The 24,035-nt window shown below is 38.4% G+C and overlaps 1 protein-coding gene across 3 annotated transcripts in view; it reads right to left on the reverse strand.

The window, feature by feature from the left end:
* Nucleotides 1-7,156: 7,156 nt before the first annotated feature.
* The window catches only part of CCDC150 (coiled-coil domain containing 150), a 95,485-nt gene continuing 78,606 nt past the window's right edge, over nt 7,157-24,035 (reverse strand). For all 3 annotated transcript variants that reach the window (XM_033230783.1, XM_033230782.1, XM_033230784.1), the window contains 11 exons: nt 22,437-22,565; nt 21,421-21,590; nt 20,416-20,509; nt 19,411-19,580; nt 14,801-14,927; nt 11,430-11,624; nt 10,957-11,025; nt 10,700-10,861; nt 9,870-9,956; nt 8,676-8,795; nt 7,157-8,382 (listed from right to left, as the gene is read on the reverse strand). In XM_033230783.1, the coding sequence (XP_033086674.1) occupies nt 8,266-8,382; nt 8,676-8,795; nt 9,870-9,956; nt 10,700-10,861; nt 10,957-11,025; nt 11,430-11,624; nt 14,801-14,927; nt 19,411-19,580; nt 20,416-20,509; nt 21,421-21,590; nt 22,437-22,565 (1,440 nt within the window). In that variant the 3' untranslated portion in view covers nt 7,157-8,265. The remainder of the gene's footprint in view (nt 8,383-8,675; nt 8,796-9,869; nt 9,957-10,699; nt 10,862-10,956; nt 11,026-11,429; nt 11,625-14,800; nt 14,928-19,410; nt 19,581-20,415; nt 20,510-21,420; nt 21,591-22,436; nt 22,566-24,035) is intronic.

Here is a 24,035-nt window from a genome sequence, read left to right on the forward strand (position 1 = left end):
ACAAGTCTGTAAAATAACCAGCTAGCATCATGATGACAGGATCAAATTCACACATAACAATAATAATCTTAAATGTAAATGGACTAAATGCCCCAATTAAAGACATAGAATGGCAAGCCAGATAATGAGCCAAGACTCATTAGTATGCTGTCTTCAACAGACCCATCTTGCGTTCAAAGACACAAATAGGTTGAGGTCAAGAGTTTGAAACCAGCCTGGCCAACTTGGTGAAACCCTGTCTCTACTAAAAATACAAAAAAATTAGCAGGGCATGGTGGCAGGTGCTTGTAATCCCAGCTACTCAGGAGGCTGAGGCAGAAGAATCACTTGAACCCGGGTGATGGAGGCTGCAGTGAGCTGAGATCGCACCACTGCACTCCAGCCTGGACAACAGAGCGAGACTCCATCTCAAAAAACCAAAAACCAAAACCAAACAAACAAAAGAAACACATAGTTCAAAATAAGGGGATAGAGGAAAATTTATCAAGCAAATGGAAGACAGTGAGGGGTTGTAACCCTAGTTTCTGACAAAACAGACTTTAAACCAACAAAGATCAAAAAAGACAAAGGGGGTATTATATAACAGTAAAAGGTTCAATTCAATAAGAAGAGCCAACTATCCAAAATACATATGCACCCAATCCAGGAGCACCCAGATTCATAAAGCAAGTTCCTAGAAACCTACAAAGAGACTTAGACTCCCACACAATAATAGTGGGAGACTTTAACACCCCACTGACAATATTAGATCACTGAGACACAAAATTAACAAAGATATTCAGGACCTGAACTCAGCTCTGGATCAAATGGACCTGAAAGATATCTACAGAACTGTCCACCCAAAACCAACAGAATATACATTTTACTCATTGCCACATGGTACTTACTCTAAAATTGAATACATAATTGGAAGTAAAACACTCCTCAGCAAATGCAAAAGAACTGAAATTATAACAAAGTCTCTCAGACCCCAGCACAATCAAATTAGAACTCAAGGTTAAGAAATTCCCCTAAAACCACACAACAATATGGATAGTGAACAACCTGCTCCTGAATGACTCCTGGGTCAATAATGAAATTAAGGCAGAAATCAAGAAGTTCTTTGAAACTAATGAGAACAAAGATACAACACACTAGAATCTCCAGGATGCAGCTAAAGCAGTGTTAAGAGGGAAATTTACAGCACTAAAATGCCCACATCAAAACAATTAAAAACATCTCAAGTTAATAGCCTAACATCACAACTAAAAGAAGTGGAGAACCAAGAGCAAACAAACCCAAAAGCTAGCAGAAGACAAGAAATAACCAAGATCAGAGCTGAACTGAATGAGATAAGAGACATGAAAAACCCTTCAAAAAAAAAAAAAAAAAAAAAAAAGATCAATGAATCCAGGAACTGGTTTTTTGAAAAAGACAAAAGACTGCTGTTTAGATTAAAGAAGAAGAGAGGAGAATCAAATAAATACAATCGGAAATGATAAGGAGGATATTACCAGTGACCCCACAGAAATACCAACAACCATCAGAGAATACTATAAACATTTCTATGCACATAAACTAGAAAATCCAGAAGAAACAGATAAATTTCTGGACATATACACCTTCCCAAGACTGAAACAGGAAGAAACTGAATTCTTGAACGGACTAATAACAAGTTCTGAAATTGAGGCAGTAATAAATAGCCTACCAACCAAAAAAAGCCCAGGACCAGATAGATTCACAGTGAATTCTACCAGAGGTACAAAGAAGAGCTGCTACCATTTCTACTGAAATTATTCCCAAAAATTGAAAGGAGGGACTCCTCCCTAACTCATCAAATGAAGCCAGCATCATTCTGATACCAAAACCTGGCAGTGATACAACATAAAAAGAAAACTCCAAGCCAATATCCTTGATAAACATCAATGTAAAAATCCTGAAGAAAATACCAGCAAACCAAATCCAGCAGCACATTGAAAAGCTTATCCACTACAATCAAGTCGGCTTCATCCCTGGGATGCAAGGTTGGTTCAACACACGCAAATCAGTAAATGTGATTCATTACATAAACATAACTAAAGACAAAAATCACATTATCTCAATAGACGCAGAAAAGGCCTTCGATGAAATTCAACATCCCTTCATGTTAAAAACTCTCAATAAACTAGGTATTGAAGGAGTGTATCTCAAAATAATAAGAGCAATCTATGACAAACCCACAGTCAACATCATACTGAATGGGCAGAAGCTGGAAGCATTCCCCTTGCAAACTGCCGTAAGACAGGAATGCCCTCTCTCACCACCCCTATTCCACACAATGTTGGAAGTTGTGGCCAGGGCAATCAGGCAAGAGAAAGAAATACAAACAGAGGAAGTCAAATTATCTTTGTTTGAAGATGACATGATTCTATATCTAGAAAACCCCATTGTCTCAGCCCAAAAGTTTCTTAAGCTGATAAGCAACATCAGCAGTCTCAGGATACAAAATTAAAGTGCAAAAATCACTAGCATTCCTATACTCCAACAGGCAGGCAGAGAGCCAAAACACAAACTCCCATTCACAATTGCTATAAAAAGAATAAAATACCTAGGAATACCACTGACAAGGGAAGTGAAGGACGTCTTCAAGGAGAACTACAAACCACTGCTCAAAGAAATCAGAGAAGACACTAATGGAAAAACATTTCATGCTCATGGATAGGAAGAATTAATATCGTGAAAATGGCCATACTGCCCAAAGTAATTTATAGATTCAATGTTATGCCCATTAAACTACCATTGATGGTCTTCAAAGAATTAGAAAAAACTATTTTAAAATTCATAAGGGACCAAAAAAGAGCCTGAATAGCCAAGACAATCCTAAGCAACAAGAACAATGCTGAACCATCACCCTACCTAACTTCCAAGTATACTATAAGGTTGCAGTAACCAAAACAGCATGGTACTGGTACTAGAACAGACACAAAGACCAATAGAATAGAACAGAATAGAGAACTCAGAAATAAGACAGCACACCTATAACCATTTGATCTTCGACAAACCTGACAAAAACAAGCAATAGGGAAAGGATTCCCTATTCAATAAATGGTGCTGGGATAACTGGCTAGCCATATGTAAAAAATGGAAACTGGACCCCTTCCTTAAACCATATACAAAAATTAACTCATAATAGATTAAAGACTTAAATGTAAAGCCCAAAACTATAAAAATGCTAACAGAAAATCTGGGCAGTATCATTTAGGACATAGGCACAGGCAAAGATTTCATGACAAAAACACCAAAAGCAATTGCAACAAAAGCAAAAATTATCAAACGGGATCTAATTAAACCAAAGAGCTTCTGCAGAGCAAAAGAAACTATGATCGGAGTGAACACACAACCTACAGAATGGGAGAAAATTTTTGCTGTCTAATCCTTCTAACAAAGGTCTAATATCCAGAGTCTACAAGGAACTTAAATTTACAAGAAAAAAACAACCCCATTAAAAAGTGGGCAAAGGACATGAACAGCCACTTCGCAAAAGAAGACATACATGTGGCCAATAAATATATGAAAAAATAACTCAACATCACTGATCATTAAAGAAATGAAAATCCAAACCACAATGAGATACTATCTCATGCCAGTCAGAATGGCTATTATGAAAAAGTCAAAAAAACGACAGATGCTGGCAAGGTGGTGGAGAAAAAGGAAAGCATTTACACTGTTGGTGGGAATGTAAATAGTTCAACCACTGTGGAAGAGAGTGTGGCAATTCCTTAAAGACCTAGAGGCAGAAAAACCATTTGACCTAGCAATCCCATTACTGGAAATATACCTAAAGGAATATAAATCATTCTATTATAAAGATTCATGCACATGTATGTTCACTGAAACACTATTCACAATAGCAAATATGTGAAATTAACCCTAAATGCCCATCAACAGCAGACTCAATAAAGAAACTGTGGTACATATACACCATGGAATACTATGCAGCTGTGAAAAGGAATAAGATCATGTCCTTTGCAAGGACATGGATGAAGTTGGAAGCCATTATCCTCAGCAAACTAACACAGAAACAGAAAACCAAACATCATGTGTTCTCACTTATAAGTGGGAGCTGAATGATAAGAACACAGACACATGAGTGGCAACAACACACACTGGAACCTGTAGGGGGCAGAGTGGGGGAAGAAAGAGCATCAGGAAGAATAGCTAACGGATGCTGGGCTTAATACCTAGGTGATGGGATGATCTATGCAGCAAACCACCATGGCACATGTTTACCTATGTAACAAACCTGCACACCCTGCACATGTACCCCTGAACTTAAAATAAGCTGAAGAGAGAAAAAAAAAAACCTTCAAATAGACACTTGCTAAAATCCTCTATAGAACAACCTATCACAGTACGAAAAAATTTGCCAAAATATTCATACTGATAGAAACTTTTTTAGCATGGCAAAGGATGTGGCCAGATAATGTCTCATCTGTAACGAAATTAATTTGGAAAAGTTATAAAGATGGGTATGAACTAGAACCATATCCTAAAAGACTCTTTGAGTACATCCAAATGGATTTTATATAACTACTTCATTCTATGTGTGTTATATATAGTAATAATGGTATATTTATTTTCTGGATGAGTGGAAGCACTCCCTTGTCAAAAAGCTAGCACTTAAAATGGCTAAAAAAGGATTTGAGTTTGTGTTTCCCACCAAGGACACTACATCTATCTAATAGTACAGGGACACATTAAGCTGGAATGGTTTTTCATGATTTGAATTATATAAGCTTTGTTTTTTAAATGAATCCTTATTGCTCATATCACTTCAATCCTCTGGAAAAATAGAAAAGGTCTTAATAGAATCAGAAAGTTATACCCATTAGAGATCCCAGAGTTCTCTGAAGGGCTTTCAGAAGCAGATAATCTGCAGAAATTGACTGCTAACCCAAAAGTCTCAGAACAAGCAGATAACCACACAAAATAGGCGGCTTCTGCCTAAGACCATTTGAACAAGATTCTTCTGTCACATTCTCTTTAACATACCTTTGTCTGTTATTGTTGGTCATACTCCTCTCTTTACTAGTTTAAGCTTATATATAGTTGTGATTTAGCTATCATATATCTCTCATAACAAATACAAGCTTTACTAGAAATGATCATCAATCTAACTATGTCTTTCTCCCAATCTAGTATAGCCAATCTAAAAAAAACATAAAGGTATGTTACATTAACTTTATCAATAATGGCACCCTTTAGGACAATACATAAGTGAAGAAAAATGTCCTTGTTCTGGAAAAGGAGGATATAAATATTCTTGGCATATAACTGTGACTGTCATGACAACATAAGTGGTAATACATTTACAATCCAATAAGGTTGATCATCTCCCTTGTCTAGTAACCGGGATCTTTTTCCTTTGTGGAATTCACCACCAAGGTTTTCAGTGCCAACCCTGGACCAAGGTTAATTATTCTGGGGGGCTCCTTGTTAGGCTGTTTTAAAGTTATAATTCCCCAATATCCTCAACTGACTATATATCTTAAAGAGTCCAAAGGGATAAATCCCTTTTTGGAGAGACTCCTGTATTAGTCCATTTTCATACTGCTATACAGACCTACCTGAGACAGGGTAATTTATAATGAGGCTTAATTGACTCACAGTTCCACAGGATGTATAGTAGGCATGGCTGGGGAGGCCTCAGGCAACTTATAATCATGGTGGAAGGGCAAAGGGGAAGCAAGCACATCTTCACGTGGCAGCAGGAGTGAGCAAGTGAACAAAGAGGTAATACACACTTTTAAACAACCAGGTCTTGTGAGAAGTCACTCACTATGACAAGAACAGCAAGGGGGAAAACTGTCCCCATAATCCAATCACCTTCCACCAGGCCCCTCCTCCTCCAACACTGGGAATTACAATTCAACATGAGATTTGGGTGGGGACACAGAGGCAAATCACATCAACTCCTATGGATAGTGACCTATCCCACAGGAGTTTGACAACTTGAGGAGACCACCAAAAATGTGTTCTCTCACTTTAGCTGACCCAGTAAATAACACAGCCCAACCCTTGGAGACACAGCAAACAACTTAAATTTTTCATAACCAAGCATCTTCTTAGTCTGTTCCTGCTGCTATAACAAAATAGTTGAGACTGAGTAATTTATAAAGAACAGACATTTATTTCTTACAGTTTGGGAGGCTGGGAAGTCCAAGATCAAGGTGCTTGCAGATCTGATGTCAAGTGAGGACCCTGTTCCCTGTTTCTAAGATGGCACCTTGTTGCTGTTTCCTCCAGAGGAGCTGAATGCTGTGTCCTCACATGGTGGAAGGCAGAAAGGCAAAATGGCCCAAGTTAGTTCCCTCCAGCCCTTTAATGAGGCACTACTCCAGTCATGAGGGCAGAGCCCCAAAGGCCCCCCCAGTTAATACCACTTCCCCAGAGGCCCTAAAGGCCCCCCACTTAATACCACCAGAGTAAGAATTAAGTTTCAACATGAATTTTGGAGGGGACACATTCAAACCATAGAACCAAAGTAGTTATAGGTAATAAAATAGCCATGAATTATCTTCTTTTTCCAACCAGAGAGGTGTATGCACCAGTGCTAACACTTCATATTGTACCTGGGTTAACAAACTAGTTGTTTGATGTCTGTTGTTCAGTCTCAAATGCTTCTACAGAGCCACTGTCCTAACATATGACAGAGGACCAAAAGGGGGCACAAAGAATAAAATGTTTACATCCTCCCAAAAACAGATTAAGATTGATTGTTTGGAAACCATGAGAACAAGCAGCTAGTTTTTAACTACTAGTTTGTAACTTGTCCATTAGATCAATGACAACTTTTTTTATTTCTTTTTCTTTTTTTTTTTTTTGAGACAGAGTTTCACTCTGTTGCCCAGGCTGGAGTACAGTGGCGTGATCTTGGCTCACTACAACCTCCACCTCCTGGGTTCAAGCGATTCTTGTGCTTCACCCAAATAGCTGGGACTACAGGTTTGCACCACCACACCTGGCTAATTTTTGTATTTTTGATAGAGACAGGGTTTCACCATGTTGGCCAGGCTGGTCTCAAACTCCTGGCCTCAAGTGATCTGCTTGCCTTGGCCGCCCGAAGTGTTGGGATTACAGGCATGAGTCACTGGAACTGGCCAACTTGCCTTTTTGTACCTGCTTTTACAAGCCTGAAAACCAGCAAGAGTCCTTTATTCCTAAAGTCAAACAAACAGAAATGGACCCACTCCAATTAACATGCTTCTGAATGTGAATCAATAAACAATAGTCTCACTTCAGTAACTACACTTCTACAGATGTCAATATGAATTCTATACTCCCAAAAAACCTACATGAGATTAACAGTCTGCTCTGCTCAAGGAGGACTATGCCTGAACAACAATTATCCCTTACTATATAGTAAGTGATAAATTTAGCTTTGTTTTTTTCTATCAGATATTGAGTAGTAGGCTCATCAACCTTTGACAGTCTTATATTTGATATTATTTTCAATTTCATTATTGCTTACTTGATTTAGGTCCTGATAATGTCAGCAGCAGCTATGATTACTTGAGTATTAATTAAGTCAGGTATTATGCCAGCCATTTACATATGCTAAATCTGGATTACCTAATCCACCACTCAACATCTGAAATAAAAAGATGAAGATGAGCTTATTCCTTAACTATAGTAAGGAAGAGCTATGTTGGTCAGGCATAGTCTCCCTGAGAAGAAGAGACTGTTGCATTCTGTAACTTTTTTAATGACCAAGGAAGCTGTAAATATAATATCTGAAATGTCTTCTTTGAGAATAGAGATATTAGTCATTTAAAAGATACGCTGGTAATTACCCAACACAGAAGTGTGTCAGTTTGCAGGACAGTAGAGGAGTCTTTACCATTTTTCACACAATTCTATTTTCAGGGATTATCTACTGCATGTTAGAGTAGGACATTTCATTGAAGCAAAATATCATATCGTTTAGTAGCAATATCATTTAGAACCTTGCTAAAAGCTTTTTCATATACTTATTAGAAAAACAGACAAGAATCATGGAACACCATCTCCTATCATAAAACAAATTAACATAAATTTATTGGGTGGAAAATGCAAAAAGGGACCAAAAAATGGGGTAGCTTTGTACTGATATAATAGTTCATAAAATGATAAACTCAGGTCCAAAATCTTCAGCCTACATCAAAGACTTCATGTTCTTATGACTCTAGAAACAGGCCAGCCCTGGCTGCTGGGCTCGTGGAATCAGGGAGTGTAGCTACACATAAAGAAGCTCCCTTGTCAAGGACATCACTTCCTCTGTACCTCAGAATGATACTTCTTAGGCATAGGCCTAAGATTCTGTTTTTTCTCCCATCGATGCAGAACAGATTGGTTGGACATGACATCATGTTTTACATCTTGGTCCTGTTGGAAAGAAAACACACCTAACACTGACTGTTCAAAGGTAACTGCAGCAATCTGCACCTGTTTTGCCTCTACACATGTCATGTATTCATGAAGACAGGTGATTCTAATCTAAAAAGTTTGTGACAGGTAGAACTTTGTAAGAAAAAGAAATTAACTGGTTTGCTAGCATTAGTGTAAAGAAACTAAAGATTAACAGAGAGAGTATCAAGATGATGAGAGAACTTTAGTAATTAGAAATCTGAGAAGCAACCAATAGAAAATTGCTTAAGACATCCATGTCTTAATCTTACCTTTTCCTGCCACCTGTCTTCCCCAGCAGGCCTCTGCAACCGGTTTTTTGTCAGCTCAAGTTGTAGACCATCAAACCTGTGTTTAAACCAGCGATGGGCTTCTTCCAGGTTAGCTGTTATCTGAACATATAAATATCACCATTAAAAGACACAAAGAAAGAGTTACAAGTTTTTTGTGTATTAGTTGCAGAGATTTTTTACTTAGAAATTAAAAGACCCAAATTCTGACTGCATGTTCTTTGCAACCTATTTGCACAATATACTTAACAACCTATGTATGAGAGTAATTTCTGAGGGAGGGGCTAAACAATGCATGCAGACTTGCTGCTTTCCATGCCTTTGTTAATGTTTCCTGGATGTGAAGTAATGTAAGAGAGGACCCAGGAGAAAATTAAGAATGAAGGTACAAGATGGCTTTGAAAATGAAAAAATATATGAACTCTTAAGAATGTAGTAGTTCATGGGCCAGGTGTAGTGGTTCACATCTGGAATCACAGCACTTTGGGAGGCCCAGGCTGGTGGATCACCTGAGTCCAGGAGTTCAAGACCAGCCTGGCAACATAGTGGAACCTCATCTCCACCAAAAATTAGCTGTGCACGGTACACCACCATGTCTAGCTACTTGGCTACTTGGGGGGCTCAAGTGGGAGGATCATTTGAGCCTAGGAGGTGGAGGTTGCACTGAGCCAAGCTTATGCCATGTACTCCAGTCTGGTGACACAGTGAGATCCCGTTTCAAAGAAAGAAAAAAAAAAGTATGATTTGAAATACCCCCTAAAAGGCTAATTTTAGAATAGAAAAAGCAAATTCACAAATTAGTTAAATAGGGTCTACTTTACTTTTTTAGTTATTGATTGATTGAACAAAGAGCATCCACTTTCATTAGGGTTATGTCAAATAATAACGCATTAAAATCCACACATATGCTGGTTTTTCCTCATATTTAGTAGGGAGATTTGGACTTCGGGTTTAATACTTTAGCATTGTGTTATCTCTCATCTATCATCAGGACACAGACTCTTAATCTAAAAGTCACTTCTTTACAATAGAGACTACATTTGGGAAGTTATTGGTTTTTCCCTGTTGCATTCCTGACAACTCTGTTAATGAAGGATTTCACATTGACTTGGGTTGCTTCAGGGTTGTTGCGTTGAAGGAAACGTCTAAGTCTTTACGTCCATGGGTCTGGCTCACCTGTTCTGATTCCACACTGGCTTCTTTCAGCTTATTCTCTGTTGCCTCTTTACATTTCTTCAGGTGTCTGATAGTTTCTTCCAATTCCTGAAAATGTAATACAAAGATTTGTATAAACTTCCAACATACCATAAGGAACCAAATGCTTCACTGTTATAATAAATGGGCAACCAAATATGAAAATAGGATGGAGTGCCTTCTAACTTCAGGTGCTACCGACATATGACATAAAAATTGTTATTTTTAGTTTAACCTATAGTCTACATATCTACATATGTGGATATGGTTACACATTTTGATTTTTTATTTATGGATTCTGTGGAGGAAAGTGATTAATATCTCTTTTCAGAACTGGAGAGATACTTCTCATGACAAACCCTATTGAAAGACAAGAGCTCAGTGATCTCTTGAAGTCCCTTTTCAGTGATATGACGTTATGCTTTTTATTCATTTAGGAATACCTAAGAGTCCTATAACAGCAACAGGTGTATCTGTGCTAGGAGAAGAAACAAGGTGTATAAAGTTCCTGAAAGGCTATGGAATTCAGTTCAGAAGTCTTACTTAGTAACTGATACTTTGCACATGTAAGCCCTAGATGTTCTTTAAAACCTGACATTACTTTTATTAAACTGAAAATGGAGTACATTTGCCATATTCAAACTACAGTCTTCTTCCTAGATCCTATTATTCTAAGGACTTAGCTAAGATAAACAACCTGTAAATATGTGTTGTCTTCTGTAGACTCTAGAAAGTCTAGGTGCAATACTGTTGGGCTTTGGCACATGTCATTTGCTGATAATCCTTAAGTTGAATCTTATGAAACCTTTTACCTGGCACCGATTCTCTAGCTCCTGCCTTATTTTCCGCTCTGCTTCTAGGCACAGCTCTTGCTGTTTATTCCGCACGGAGGCATCATATTGGCTCTTGGCCAACATCTGCATCTCTTTCTGCAGGTTAGTCATTTCACACACAAATCTCTGGATGCTCAAAGACTGGAAGGATACAAAGACGGAGACATTTGGTGAAGCCCCTCCAAGTCTGAGATTTTGCATGAAAGGTAAACACAGAGTGTATGGAAATCATCTACCTGTTCATAGTTTTTTTTCTGATATTGATCCTTAATTAGCTCCATTTGCTTCAATTCTTTTTCTATTTGCTAAAAGTAAATGGAAAATAACATCAAAAGATGATCAGTGGAAAAACTGGCTTGCTCTTTTTGCCTATAAGATGACAGAAAGATTCCAATATGAGACCCAAAGTTACCAGTTCCTGCTGAGCTTTCTTTCCCATCTGGCCCACTGATCCCAAAGAGCAGAGTCCAGTACAATCAACACGGAAGGGACAGATGGGGAACCAGAATGTGACACTGGCAGCAAATGAGAAATCAAACATTTACACAGCAGCGTCTCCACTGAAAAAGTCTCCCCAAAGGCAACTGGCTATAATTCCCAGAGAATACGTGGGGCTGGTAGGGTTCTAAAACCTATCTTCCCCAGACACCACTGACTGCCTACATCCTCATAGGGTATCCAGGAAGTGAGAAGAGGTTTCTCATACAACCTTCATCCTTTCTATATTCTGAGCATTATTCGCCTTAGCTGACAAGTGGAGCTTAATTTGGGTCTTTTGATTCTTTATTTTCTCCTTGTTACTTTCTAGTATCTTTTCTAGCTCTGTAAGTTTCTGTCGCAGCTCTCGGTTGGTCCGGGACACTTCCACTGATCTGAAGTTAGCTTCATCAAGGGCTTTCTTCAGCTTAAAACACAAGGGAAAAAAATGAAACATTTTTACTTTCCATCAAGAGAAGCTTACGTAGTTTTGTCCTTATATTTTGTTATCTTTGGATTTTCTTTTAAAAAGGAGAGTTAGTGAGGCAATAATAATGTCTGATTAAGCAGATTTATGGAGCAACAGACCAAGTGGTTTTCATAATTTTTATCACTGAAGAACAAACTCTTTCTTGGAATAAAGAATATAAATGTATATTCATCATTTGCATTTTAAGAGCATGGCTTTGGAGTCAGGCCTCTGTCCAAATATCACCTTCAGCACTTACTAGTTGAATGATCTGGGGCAATTAACTACCTTAAGCCTCCGGTTCATCATCTGAACAGTGTGTGTATAGCCTACTTCATAGAATACAAATAACAATTACATTACATTAAGTAAGATCATATAGAGAAAGAAGTAGTTTGGCACACACAATAATTACTCTGTGATTATCATGCTATAAGCTCTTCTCTGTCACTTGCAACCGCATTTCTGAAGAAATGAAAATGAATTATATGGCAGTTTATATAAATATCTGTCAAGTTAATGACTGTCATGGCATATATTTTTATAATTTTGCTTTTTGTTCTCAAGGATTTTAACAAACTTATCTCGTGAAAAAAACTGCATAGTAGTTACTTAAATAATTTTACAGAGTTCCCATCCTTCTAATATGCCCTTAAACCACTGCCACGTGAAAACTTTAGAAAGAGGAGGCAGTTGAGAAGGGAGAAGACAGGAAGGTGGTATTCTCTATGTCTGGTAGCATTTAACACAGCAAAGAGTGAAGTCAAGGATATCCGTACCTTTTCTTTCTACACTAGTTCCTTCTTTTAGATCCTAACTTTACACTACAGTCTTTTATTACTGCCCAACTAACTTCCTGTTAGATATTCCAGTTACCTCAATCACAGCCTTTCTAAAACTGGATAAGTACTAACAACTATCATTTACTTTGTAGTGATTTTATGTTCAGGTAATGTGATAATTTCTTTACAAATGTTTTCCAATTTAATTCTCAAGATAAACTTGAAAAACAGTTGTGATAGTTTCCATTTTATGACTGAGGAAACTGAAACTCAGAAATTAAGTCACTTACTTACACAGTAAATTAACACATAGCTAATAAGAGGCAGAGCTGGGACTCAGGCAGTGCTCTGTGAGCCCATTGCTGCTGCCAACTTCTCACTGCTGTCACTCCCTCACTGTCACTGATCCTTCTTCAAAGGATTTCATTTTGTAAGTATTCTTTTTTTTTTTTTTTTGAGACGGAGTTGCGCTCTGTAGTCCAGGCTGGAGTGCAGTAGCACGATTATCAGCTCACTGCAAGCTCCGCCTCCCAGGTTCACGCCATTCTCCTGCCTCAGCCTCCCCAGTAGCTGGGACTACAGGCGCTGCCACCATGCCCAGCTAATTTTTTTGTATTTTTAGCAGAGACGGGGTGTCACTGTGTTAGCCAGGATGGTCTCGATCTCCTGACCTCGTGATCCTCCCAAAGTGTTGGGATTACAGGCATGAGCCACTGAACTCAGCTGTAAGTATTCTTAACAATGATCTCTGACTAAAGGTACATTTCTACATTTAGCACACCTTTATGTTCCCTAATTCTTCTATAAAAAGAATTTGCTTTTTATAACATTTGTATTTATATAGTGCTTTGCAATTCACAAAATTGTTTTATATACCATTATTTGAGTTTGATTTTGTGAATCGTCTGTCAATTGCAACTACTAAATGTAACAAATTTGGTGAAACATAGACCAGCCATGCCAACCAAGGAATTATTTTAATCCCTCCCTCTCCAGGATACAACATTTAATGTCTGTTTGATAATTTTTTCTTTTTCTTTTTTTTTTTTTGGAGACGGAGTCTCCCTCTGTCACCCAGGCTGGAGTACAGTGGCGCCATCTAGGCTCACTGTAACCTCCACCTCCCAGGTTCAAGCGATTTTTGTGCCTCAGCCTCCTGAATAGCTGGGATTACAGGCAAAAAATCCCAGCGAATTTTTGTATTTTTAGTAGAGATGGAGTTTCACCATGTTAGCCAGGCTGGTCTCAAACTTCTAACCTCAGGTGATCCACCTGCCTCAGCCTCCCAAAGTGCTGGGATTACAGGCATGAGCCGCCTTGCCCGGACTGTTTGATGATTTTTCTATTAAAATGGGCTTTCTGACTTAATTATTTTCTATTTTCAACTGAACTACTTTGCTTGGCCCTAATCATCTAATACTCAAATTAACTGTTATAGTTTTCTTGAGTCTCCATGCCTCCAGTTTCTCTTCATTATCCTCTACTGTCCTCTGTTGTTACATTAACCTTCCTAAACTTATGCTTCTATCATACCACCCCCTGCTCAGAAACCCACAGTGCTCCATTTCTACCTGAGTTCACATCCAACATTTCTATAACTAAGGCCATCCATCAGGTGGTCCCATTTAAGCTAACACTCTTTCTCTAACATTTCCCAAAGTCTCTGCTCTTATCAACAGAGGTTACTTTTCATCTGCTTGCATGTCCTGTTCATTTTTGTAAGTAAGCTTGGCCTGTGCTGTTTCGTAAGGTGTCCAGTCCTGCCATCTCCGCTAGTCTCAATCCTGTACTCTCATTAAGCTTCCCTTCTTCTATCAACCAAATGGCCTAAAATAAACTTTCTCTTACTTTGAATTCCTTCAAAGTTGTACACAGCCTCTGCTCCCCAAGAAAGTTCTCTGATGTTTTCCCTATTTGTCTCATGTCCAGAGTAGAGATCCCAAACAAGGGTCATTTGGCACACACTAGGGCATGGACCATATCTTCTACTGTTTTCTGTGTCTCTCAGGACATGGTAGATGCAGAATAGATGCCAGTTAAGTCAACTGAGAAGACAGATGACTTCTCTTCTGTCTATCACATGGCAGTCTCCTTATTCCTCTATCCCTCTTGCTTATCACTCTGTGATGGAAAATCTCCCACCAAGGCCCACCTTTGCTGGGCAGAGAATTATGTCAGAAACTTTTTTCTTGTGTGCTGCTTTACAGAGAGGTCTTAATTACATCTGGCCTGCTGATCAAAGGGGGACGAGAGGAGTCAAAGGCCAACTGCAGCCATTCTCTGAAATCCTAGAGCTGCTTTTCCTCCTAAGAGGCATTCACCAAGAGAGAAACTTTCCTTATGACTCTATACCTCAGCCACTTCCCGTTGTGCCACTTTCTTTGCAGTTTCTCTCTCAGTTTGAAACTGCTTTCTTAGAGCTTCTATGCGTTCAGCATGCAATTCTGCTTCCACTTTGGACTCTTCAGTCATCCGGTCTCTGTTTTGAAGAAGAGAGGTGATAAGTCACCTTTAGAAATCATTTTAGGAGGTAAGAAAGTTTTGGAGGGGAGTGTGCAACTCTCCAAAAGGTATGTGATTTATAAACAAGCAGCCTATCAGTAGCCTGGTGAACCTAATTTGGAGTTCACTAACAGAAGAAAAAAGAAGTGAACTTACCTGTAGCATGAAAGAACATTAATTCTACGTAAAAATCATCAAACAGGCCGGGCAAGGTGGCTCATGCCTGTAAATCCAGCACTTTGGGAGGATGAGGTAGGTGGATCACCTGAGGTCAGAAGTTTGAGACCAGCCTGGCCAACATGGTGAAACTCCACCTCTACTAAAAATACAAAAATTAGCTGGGCATGGTGGCGGGTGCCTGTAATCCCAGCTATTTAGGAGGCTAAGGCACAATTAACTCATTTTACCAACCAAATGAGCAAAAAACTCACATCAAAGAAAAATATTGGAGGAAGCAGAAAATACTTTAAGAGATATTTGCTTTTATCTTTTCTCTTGCCTTTGTCTTTTCAAACAAAACCATTATTTTAGCAAAGTGATTAAGACTATGGGTTTTGGAGTCAGCCTGCTGCTGTCTGGATTGTAATCTCAGCTCTAGTAAGATGATGTCTTTTTGCTAGCAGCTATTTACTACTCAAGTTTTAACTTGTAATAATATTGTTTCCTTATCTTTAAACTGAGAGCCTTAAATTAGATCAGCATTCCTAACTTGAACTCCTTGGTCAAGACCCATGATTAATCTTCTGAGGATGCTGGGATTCCCAGAAATAATATGCAAAATGTGTGTGTGTGTGAGGGACTGTAGTTGAGTCCATAGCTTCTGATTTTTAAAAGGATAAGTGACTCCAAAAGGGACTAAATAGATTTAAGCAATTACTAGGCTTCTTCTAGCTTTAACATTCTCTGATCCAGCTGATAATGACTTACTGTATGATTACTCTTGAGTTACTGGTTCTTTCTCAAAGGATAGGAGGAGCCTGTCCTGTCATGAAATCATCTTCATTTTCCCCCCCCCTCCTCCTGATCATCTCTTGCTCTTATTTGTATAAAATATCCATGTTCTCCATGTGTCTGTAAAAGCACATCTACTAATGGATTCAGTTTCTCCACTTGGCAGCATTCAGTGACTTGGTCTATACATGAGACTTGCAGGTGGTAACTTCAACTGTCCCTCCAGTACCCCGGCAGGAATGTATCAATACACTTTGGTACATCACATCTAAAAAGTTGCTGACACCTGTCCTCAAGACACAGCATAAAGGGATGGAGATCCTGAAGTCACTGGATATAATTGTGGTTATTTCTTACATTCCCACACTCCTCCTCATACCCACCTCAATCTGAAAAATGAGCAAAAAATTCATGGAGCTATAGAAAGGGAACAAAACCATCATTTTTACAGTGCTGTATTTTGATTTTCTTATAACTTTCTAAATTGCCTTTAAATTTATTGTGCTTATATAAAAATGATTAAGACTATAAGTTTTGGAGTCAGCCTGCTGCTGCCTGGATCCTAATCCCAGCTCTAGTAAGATGATGTCTGACCTTGAGGATGGTACACTACCTTCCCCTGCTTGTTTCCTTATCTTCAAAATGGGAATAATAACAGTAACCACCATCATGGGGGTAATAGTTTGTACTAAAGGAAATAATGCATGTGAAGTCCTTAGCATATTACCCAACATATCATGAGCATGTAACAGATGTTAACTACTGTCATCATCTAGCTCTAAAAATTCAAATTCTAAATTTTAGATTTTTTAATTAAATTTTTTATTAACTTTAAATTTTAAAATTTCTCTTAAGTCTCTACCTCTGCCCTGAGCCCCCACATAGCACTTCAACTTCAACTCTTACTTTCTTCTTCTTTTTACTGTGGTAAGAACATTTAATATGAGGTCTACCCTCTTCACAAATTTTAAGCATACAATATAGTGTTGTTCATTATAGCCCTGTGTTATACAGCAGATCTCTAGAATGTATTCATCTTGCTCTTTTTTTCCTAAGGAAAATCGCAGACCATCTACCAATCAGCCTCCTCAACAGTCTTCTGAAGACTCACCCAGCTTCTGCTTCCCTCTAGTCCCAAAGGAAGAAATATCCAATCTCATCTTTAAAGATAACCCTTCCGCTTCTACTTCCTCTTTCTCCAGTTCGATCGAGTTCTTTCCCATAATCTTTAATCATGGTCCAGTTCCTCCCATTCCAAAAACAGGACAGCAACAGAATGACTTTTCTTCATGTTATACTCTTGAGCTGCTATCTGACCTTCTTTATCTTCACCATTGTCCTCCTTGCCTGCTTTTCCTCATCAATCACTTACTCCTTGTGATCTTCTATATCTACAGAAACTGGCCATCTGGAGGATGATTGGTAGATACCTGTTGCAGAACCCAGTGGCTTCCTCTCTGGTCTCTTTGTGCAGCATCTGACTCACTTGTGTTTGACTTTGGTGATACTACATTCTACTGATTCTTTCCTTACCTCCACTAAATGCTCCTTCTCTGTATCCTTCTGAGGCCTCTGTTCGCCTTCTACCTGAAATGCAGCACATCTCCAAGTTCTGACCTTAGTTCTCTCTATATACTTTTCCCATGGCAGTCTAACCCACACCAAAGCTTTAGCGTTTATCTTTTTATGTTTTTGAGATGGAGTCTCACTCTGTCACCCAGGCTGGAGTGCAGTGGCATGATCTCGGCTCACTGCAACCTCTGCCTCCCAGGTTCAAGCGATTCTCCTGCCTTAGCCTCCCAAGTAGCTGGGACTACACGCATGCACCACCACACCCAGGTTTGTATTTTTAGTAGAGAGGGGGTTTCACCATGTTGGCCAGGATGGTCTCGATCTCCTGACCTCGTGATCCACCCACCTCGGCCTCCCAAAGTACTGGGATTACAGGTGTGAGCCACCGTGCCTCGCATTTAGCTTTTATCTTTATGGAGATGAATTCCAAATAGTAGCCTCTTCTTAGAACTAAGCCTACAGTTCTAAGTCTAAATTAAATAACTGTACCTAAAACCCAACAAGTTCTCCAAAACCTGCTCTGTCTTCCTAACCCTGTGCACTGATAAATACAGTTCTGCATATGAGTTCAGGAGGTTCAAAGATCTCAAGTAAAGCATGATTCATCCTTGATGAAAATACAAACTATTATCATAAGCAGTGGCATAAAGGTAAATCCTGAAGCAAATGCTGCAAGGAGACCTCTAACTCTCACCTCATACTTTTCCTGGAAATGACCTAATTATATTTTTTTCTCCTTTGGTTTTGTTTGCTTGTTTTAAGCACTAGTGGCAGGGACTACATTTTATAGTTACTAAATAATTTTCAGGCTTTGAAACAATTACTAGCTGTCTAAATCATAATTACCTAAACTGACATTGGAGAGTTTTAAATGCTGCTGCCAAAAACTACATAAACACAATATGGAACGGTCTTAAGGCAGTAACATTTCAGCTGAATGTAAAATTTGCAGAGATTATATATCTGGAAAATACCATCTCTGCTGTAGCTTATACCTCTTTCCTGTGTCAACATGCTCACTAATTGAAAAGAATAAGTATCTAGGCTGAGAACAGTGGCTCATGCCTGTAATTCCAGCACTTTGGGAGGTTGAGGCAGGTGAACTGTTTGAGCCCAGGAGTTTGAGACCACCCTGGGCAACATGGAGAAACCCTATCTCTTAAAAAAAAAAAAAAAACTAGCCAGGTGTGGCGATACATGCCTGTAGTTCCAGCTACTCAGGAGGCTCAGGTAGGAGAACTGCATGAGCCCAGGAAGTAGAGGCTGCAGTGAGCCATGATCACACCACTGAACTCCAGCCTGGGCAACAGGGCAAGACTCAGTCTCAAATAAATAAATAAATAAATATTTATAAAGGAATAAAGATCTATGTGCACACTGCATTTCCTTTAGGTATACATTTTCATGGGATGCTATTAATATCTAAATATTTACCTAGGTATAATTTAAGGCAAAACTTTAGTCATTTGACCTGAACTGGATAGATCTGATCTAAGTAATCTCGGGTCAAAACTGAAAACATTTAATGGCTTACCATCTGTTTAGATGGAGGCATTCCACCCAGGCTGATGTTTTTTCTTGTCTAAATCATGCCTTTAAAGGACATATAAGCTGTTAATAGGAAAGCCTTCATAGAAACACGCAAATGTCCCTTCTAACCAATATTCTTTAAGTTTTCATTTAACCTTTGAGTAAAGCAGCAGCTAGATAGTGGATGAAGGAAGAGCTGAGAAGGACAGTCAAATGATCATGCTCTAGCCAGCTATTACCTGCTGGTGCTCAGCTATGCCTGGTTCTTAACATGGCTCTGCTGGAAGTACTAGGGCAAAGTAGGAGAAAAGAGTTTAACTGATTTATGTGAATGAGCCATTTATGTGAATGTGACTTACTCCTCCAGAGGTGCTTCCCTAATTTTACTGTGACTATACTGCTCTTACCTGAAGGTTTCCAAATTCTGTCGCTCAAGTTCTTTGCTTTCCAGTTGCTCCTGAATGTGATCTAGCTTTGTTTGCAGATGACTATTTGTCTGGAGAGCTTGTTCCAGACTCACAGCAAGTTTCCTGTTGTCTTCTCTAGCTACATCTAGAGCTTTTTGTAGAGATTCAATCTGAAAGAGAGAAGCATGTTTTCAATTCCACTGTAACAGACAGATGCAAGAAGTCCATAACACTGTGTAAACACTCCTCACATTCTATCATCAAGTGCCATTGAAACAATAATTAGTTGGAACCAGAAGCAAAGATTCCAGGTGCCTGGAATATATATGTATGTATATACATATATGAATGAGAACTTATTAGAGACACTGCTCAGTAAACACTTAGAAGGCAATGGGAAGGGCATGCTCCACTGGTCACCAGAGAGCTTTGGAAAACAGACCCAGCTTAATTTATCCTAATTTTTTACATTTTAAACTAAATTCCCCTTCCTGATCCTATGACCTTCTGGTCTCACTCCCTTGAAGAAAAAACCTGTCCACCGTTCCTTATAGATTCTTACAGGAAAAAAACCCTTATTTATGAAATATCCATGTGTATTTTACATATGTGCGTATAGATACGTATGCATGTATGTACATATACCTGTGAGCACATGTGTGTGTAGGTGACTCCTTATTAATAGTGGGATCACTCAAGCTGTTTCTGACAGATTATATTTTCTAAGCCCATTAACTTCTGAAATTTTTTGTGCATTAATAAATGAATAAAAACGTAGACCATATAAGACAAAGAGATTAGTCATTATTGTGGTACCGGTTTGCCAATAAGTGACTCATTGTAAGACAGGTCAATTCCCCATTTGCAGATATGTCACTGTCCAAAACTCAGACTTGATTGAAAAAAACATTTACCTGATTGTTTCACTTTATTTTCCCCAAAACAGTAGTATCCCAGTAAAACTAAACGTGTCAATGTTATCATTTTTTAAAGCCTGGCCCCAACCTCACTGTTGTGCTGGTCCTCCATGACAAGCATCCTGGCCTGCCACTGGTCCACTTCAGCTTCTAGCTTCTGCACCCTCTGTTGATTGAGATCCCTAAAAATAAAAGGCACAAAATGAGTGATTACAGAAAAGAATCATCTAGGAATGATATCATTTGGGAGTTACAGAACACTTTTCTTCTAAGAAGCTCAAATAGCATCATACGTATATATCACTAGGAAATGTCACTAGTAAAAAATATATTGCCTTTACAAAGATTGGCTTGCTGTTGAGATTTTTGCATCTACATATAACAGCCACTTATAAAGTTATTGTGGATAGTATTTTTAATGCCATTCCCTTGACGTTTTAAAAATGCAAAGGCAACTTTTAAAAGATAAACAATATGTAACGTAAAAAAAGAAAAAAGAAAACTCACTTGTTCTTTCATAACATAGAGGCAATATGCCCTATTAAACTCAGACCGTTTATACTGAGGAATAAATTTTTATTAATAAAAGGAAATTTTATTTAATTTTTGAAACATTCTATGAAGGAATTTACTTATAAAACATGGCAAGAAGTGGTTCTCAGGATGATTCACCTACAATAATTATTAATCTTGAAACAGGATAGTAATAAATGGATAATTAATTCAAACTAAAGTATGTACTTAGTTTCCATTATCTTGACAATTACTATTCTGTAGAAGCAAGAACAGAAGTAGGTTTACATGGTGCAGAAAGCAAGGGTAACACAACAGTACAGCTAATGAATTTCTAGGATATATAGTCTAGAAATTCCTTCACATCACTACACAATAGGGGCATTTTGAATTTTTGGAAATAATATTTATTTCTAATTCTAAATTTTCTCTAACTTAGTAATTCTTTAAACATATCATTTTACAATTTTTTTTCTTTTTTTTTGTAAAGGAAGCTACGTAAAGTGACTTCATTTATTGACTTGACACTGCTCCTTAGTACAATGCAGCAATACCAGTGACAGGAAAAAACCACAGGTACCTTTCTTTCTTGAGGCCTGCAATCTCTGAATCCCTCCGCCCAAGCTCTATTTGTACTTTCTCCAGAGCACCTTGCATTTTACTGTGAGAAGCCAGCACATTCTCCAACATGATTGTGACTTTGCAGTTGTCTTCTTTAGCTTCTGCCAGTTGTCGCTGAAAGTTTCCCACCTAACAGAAAATGAAACAACACAAAGACATTTGGTCCTTTCTGGTTACTCTTCTGCTTGTGGATCTCATTACTCCCAGGAAACAGTATGGAAAGCAGACAAGCAGGCACAGTAGGATGCTAGGGGGAATAATTAAAGTATATTTTATTTTTAGGGGGTTTCTTAAGTTATTGTTGAGAAAAAGAAAAGCTGACCCCCAGATCCTATGGTGAACTCTGCAGCTTCCCAACTATGGTCATGTTACAGCATACACATTAACCAGCACAGAGGTGGTGCCAGGCTGCCCTCTCAGCTGACTTCTGATGGGGTCAGGTGAGAATAATACATCTGAAATGCATTGGAATTATCTGAGAAAAAAAGACTGTAAGAAAAAGCAGAAGCTGCTGAAGAATGAGGTAACTCACAGCCCTCCTCAGAGAGACAAAACCTAGCACTTACTGACAAAGAGAAGTTTGGGATGTGACCTCTATTCCCACTAAGCACACACACACTGTTAAGGAGAAAGCATCAGAGAAATCTTATATCACATTAATAAAACATAACTATAAAGGTTATTATTACCAAGATCAGATGTGTTTCAACAGAAAAAATTAGAACTTTCTCTTTTGAGTATTTAAGACAAAAAGTTAAAAAAAAACATTGAAAGTTATATATATATGTATAATGTATTTTTAAAGGAAAAATTTTAAACTATTCTAAAATTATCTTTTCTCTAAAAAAAGAAATCCTCCCCTGATCAATCCTTTTTCTTACTAATGGAAGCAAGAAAGCAAAACATATAGCTCATGAAAGATTTCATAAGTGCTTCTTCTCAGTGACAGACGGTCAGAAGGGACTGATTCCTTGCCTTCTTGTTTTCTCTATCCTCCACAGCCTCGAGGTCTTCTTTCAACTTCTGACTCTCTTTCAGGGCCGCATTACGACACTTCACTGTTCGGGACAGCTCCTCTTTACTTCTTTCAAGAATAGATTTCACCTAAGTAGGAAAAAAGAAACAATAAATAACATTACAAATCAGTGACTAGAATAAGACATGGAAATTTAGAAACAAAATTTTAAATGTTTAAATATATTTATTCACTACTATAAATAAAACCCATCTTTATTAGCTGCTTATTTCTTTAAAGGAAACTACAATAAAAATATCTGCGTGAATAAACATAGACAAACCTAATATATTAATCTCCATGAAAACACAAGAATAGGGAGAATAAGACTATCTATGAAGCTGAGATGTAAAGTGGGAAAGAAATTACTATGAGGCTAGCTTCCTTTTGAAAATGTAAATGCACAAACATTATAAAAGCAAAGATGTGTAAGTACTAAATAGGGTCAAGAAAATAGTGTTACAGCAGAATGAATCCTAACTGGAAGTACAGTATTAGAACCTCATATCCTTGAAACAGTTTTGGTAGAGCCACACCATCAGTTCAGATAATCATACTATTTTAAATATTACTCTTTTTAAACTTTTTACTTGATAATTTTAGGCTCACAGAGTGTTGCGAAAATAGTGCAGAGTCCAACGAACACTTCATCGTTTTTTTTTTTGAGACTGAGTTTTGCTCTGTCACCTAGGCTGGAGTGCAATGCCATAATCTGGGCTCACTGCAACCACCGCCTCCTGGGATCAAGTGATTCTCCTGCCTCAGCCTCCCAAGTAGCTGGGATTACAGGTGTGCAACATCACGTCAAGCTAATTTTTGTAGTTTTAGTAGAGAAGGGGTTTCACCATGTTTGTCAGGCTGGTCTCGAACTCCTAACCTCATGTGATCTGCCTGCCTCGGCCTCCCAAAGTGCTGGGATTACAAGCGTAAGCCACCAAGCCCGGCCTCTTCATCCTGCTTCTTTTGCTGACTTCTCATATTGCTGTAGTTCAACATCAAAACCAGGAAATTGACATGCATACACTATTGTTAACTTGACTAACTAGATTACTTATTTATTCCATTTTTGCCATTTTTTCAACCTTCATTCATCTGTGTATGCGTGTGCATGTGTATGCACACAGTTCCATGCAATTTGATCCTATTTACGTATTCACATGACTGCCACCCCCACAGTCAAGACACAGAACTGTTGCATCACCAGAGAAGAATTCCCCTGTGCTATCTCTGTATTCGCGCTTCCCTCCAAAAACTCATACTGTCCTCTGGCAACCACTAATTTGTTCTCTTTTCTTTCCCACACTACACTGATGTACAGTGATTTGTTCTCTATTTCTACAGTTCTGTCCTTTCAAGCACGTTACTTTAGGCTAGGCACGGTGACTCACGCCTGTAATCCCAGCACTTTGGGAGGCCAAGGCGGGCGGATCATGAGGTCAGGAGATGGAGACCATCCTGGCCAACATGGTGAAACCCCATCTCTACTAAAAATACAAACAAATAAATAAATAAACAAACAAACAAATAAATAAATAAAAAAAATTAAAATTAAAATTAAA

Source organism: Trachypithecus francoisi, unplaced genomic scaffold (genome assembly GCF_009764315.1).
Source record: "Trachypithecus francoisi isolate TF-2019V2 unplaced genomic scaffold, Tfra_2.0 Lachesis_group13, whole genome shotgun sequence".
Lineage (NCBI taxonomy): Eukaryota > Metazoa > Chordata > Mammalia > Primates > Cercopithecidae > Trachypithecus > Trachypithecus francoisi.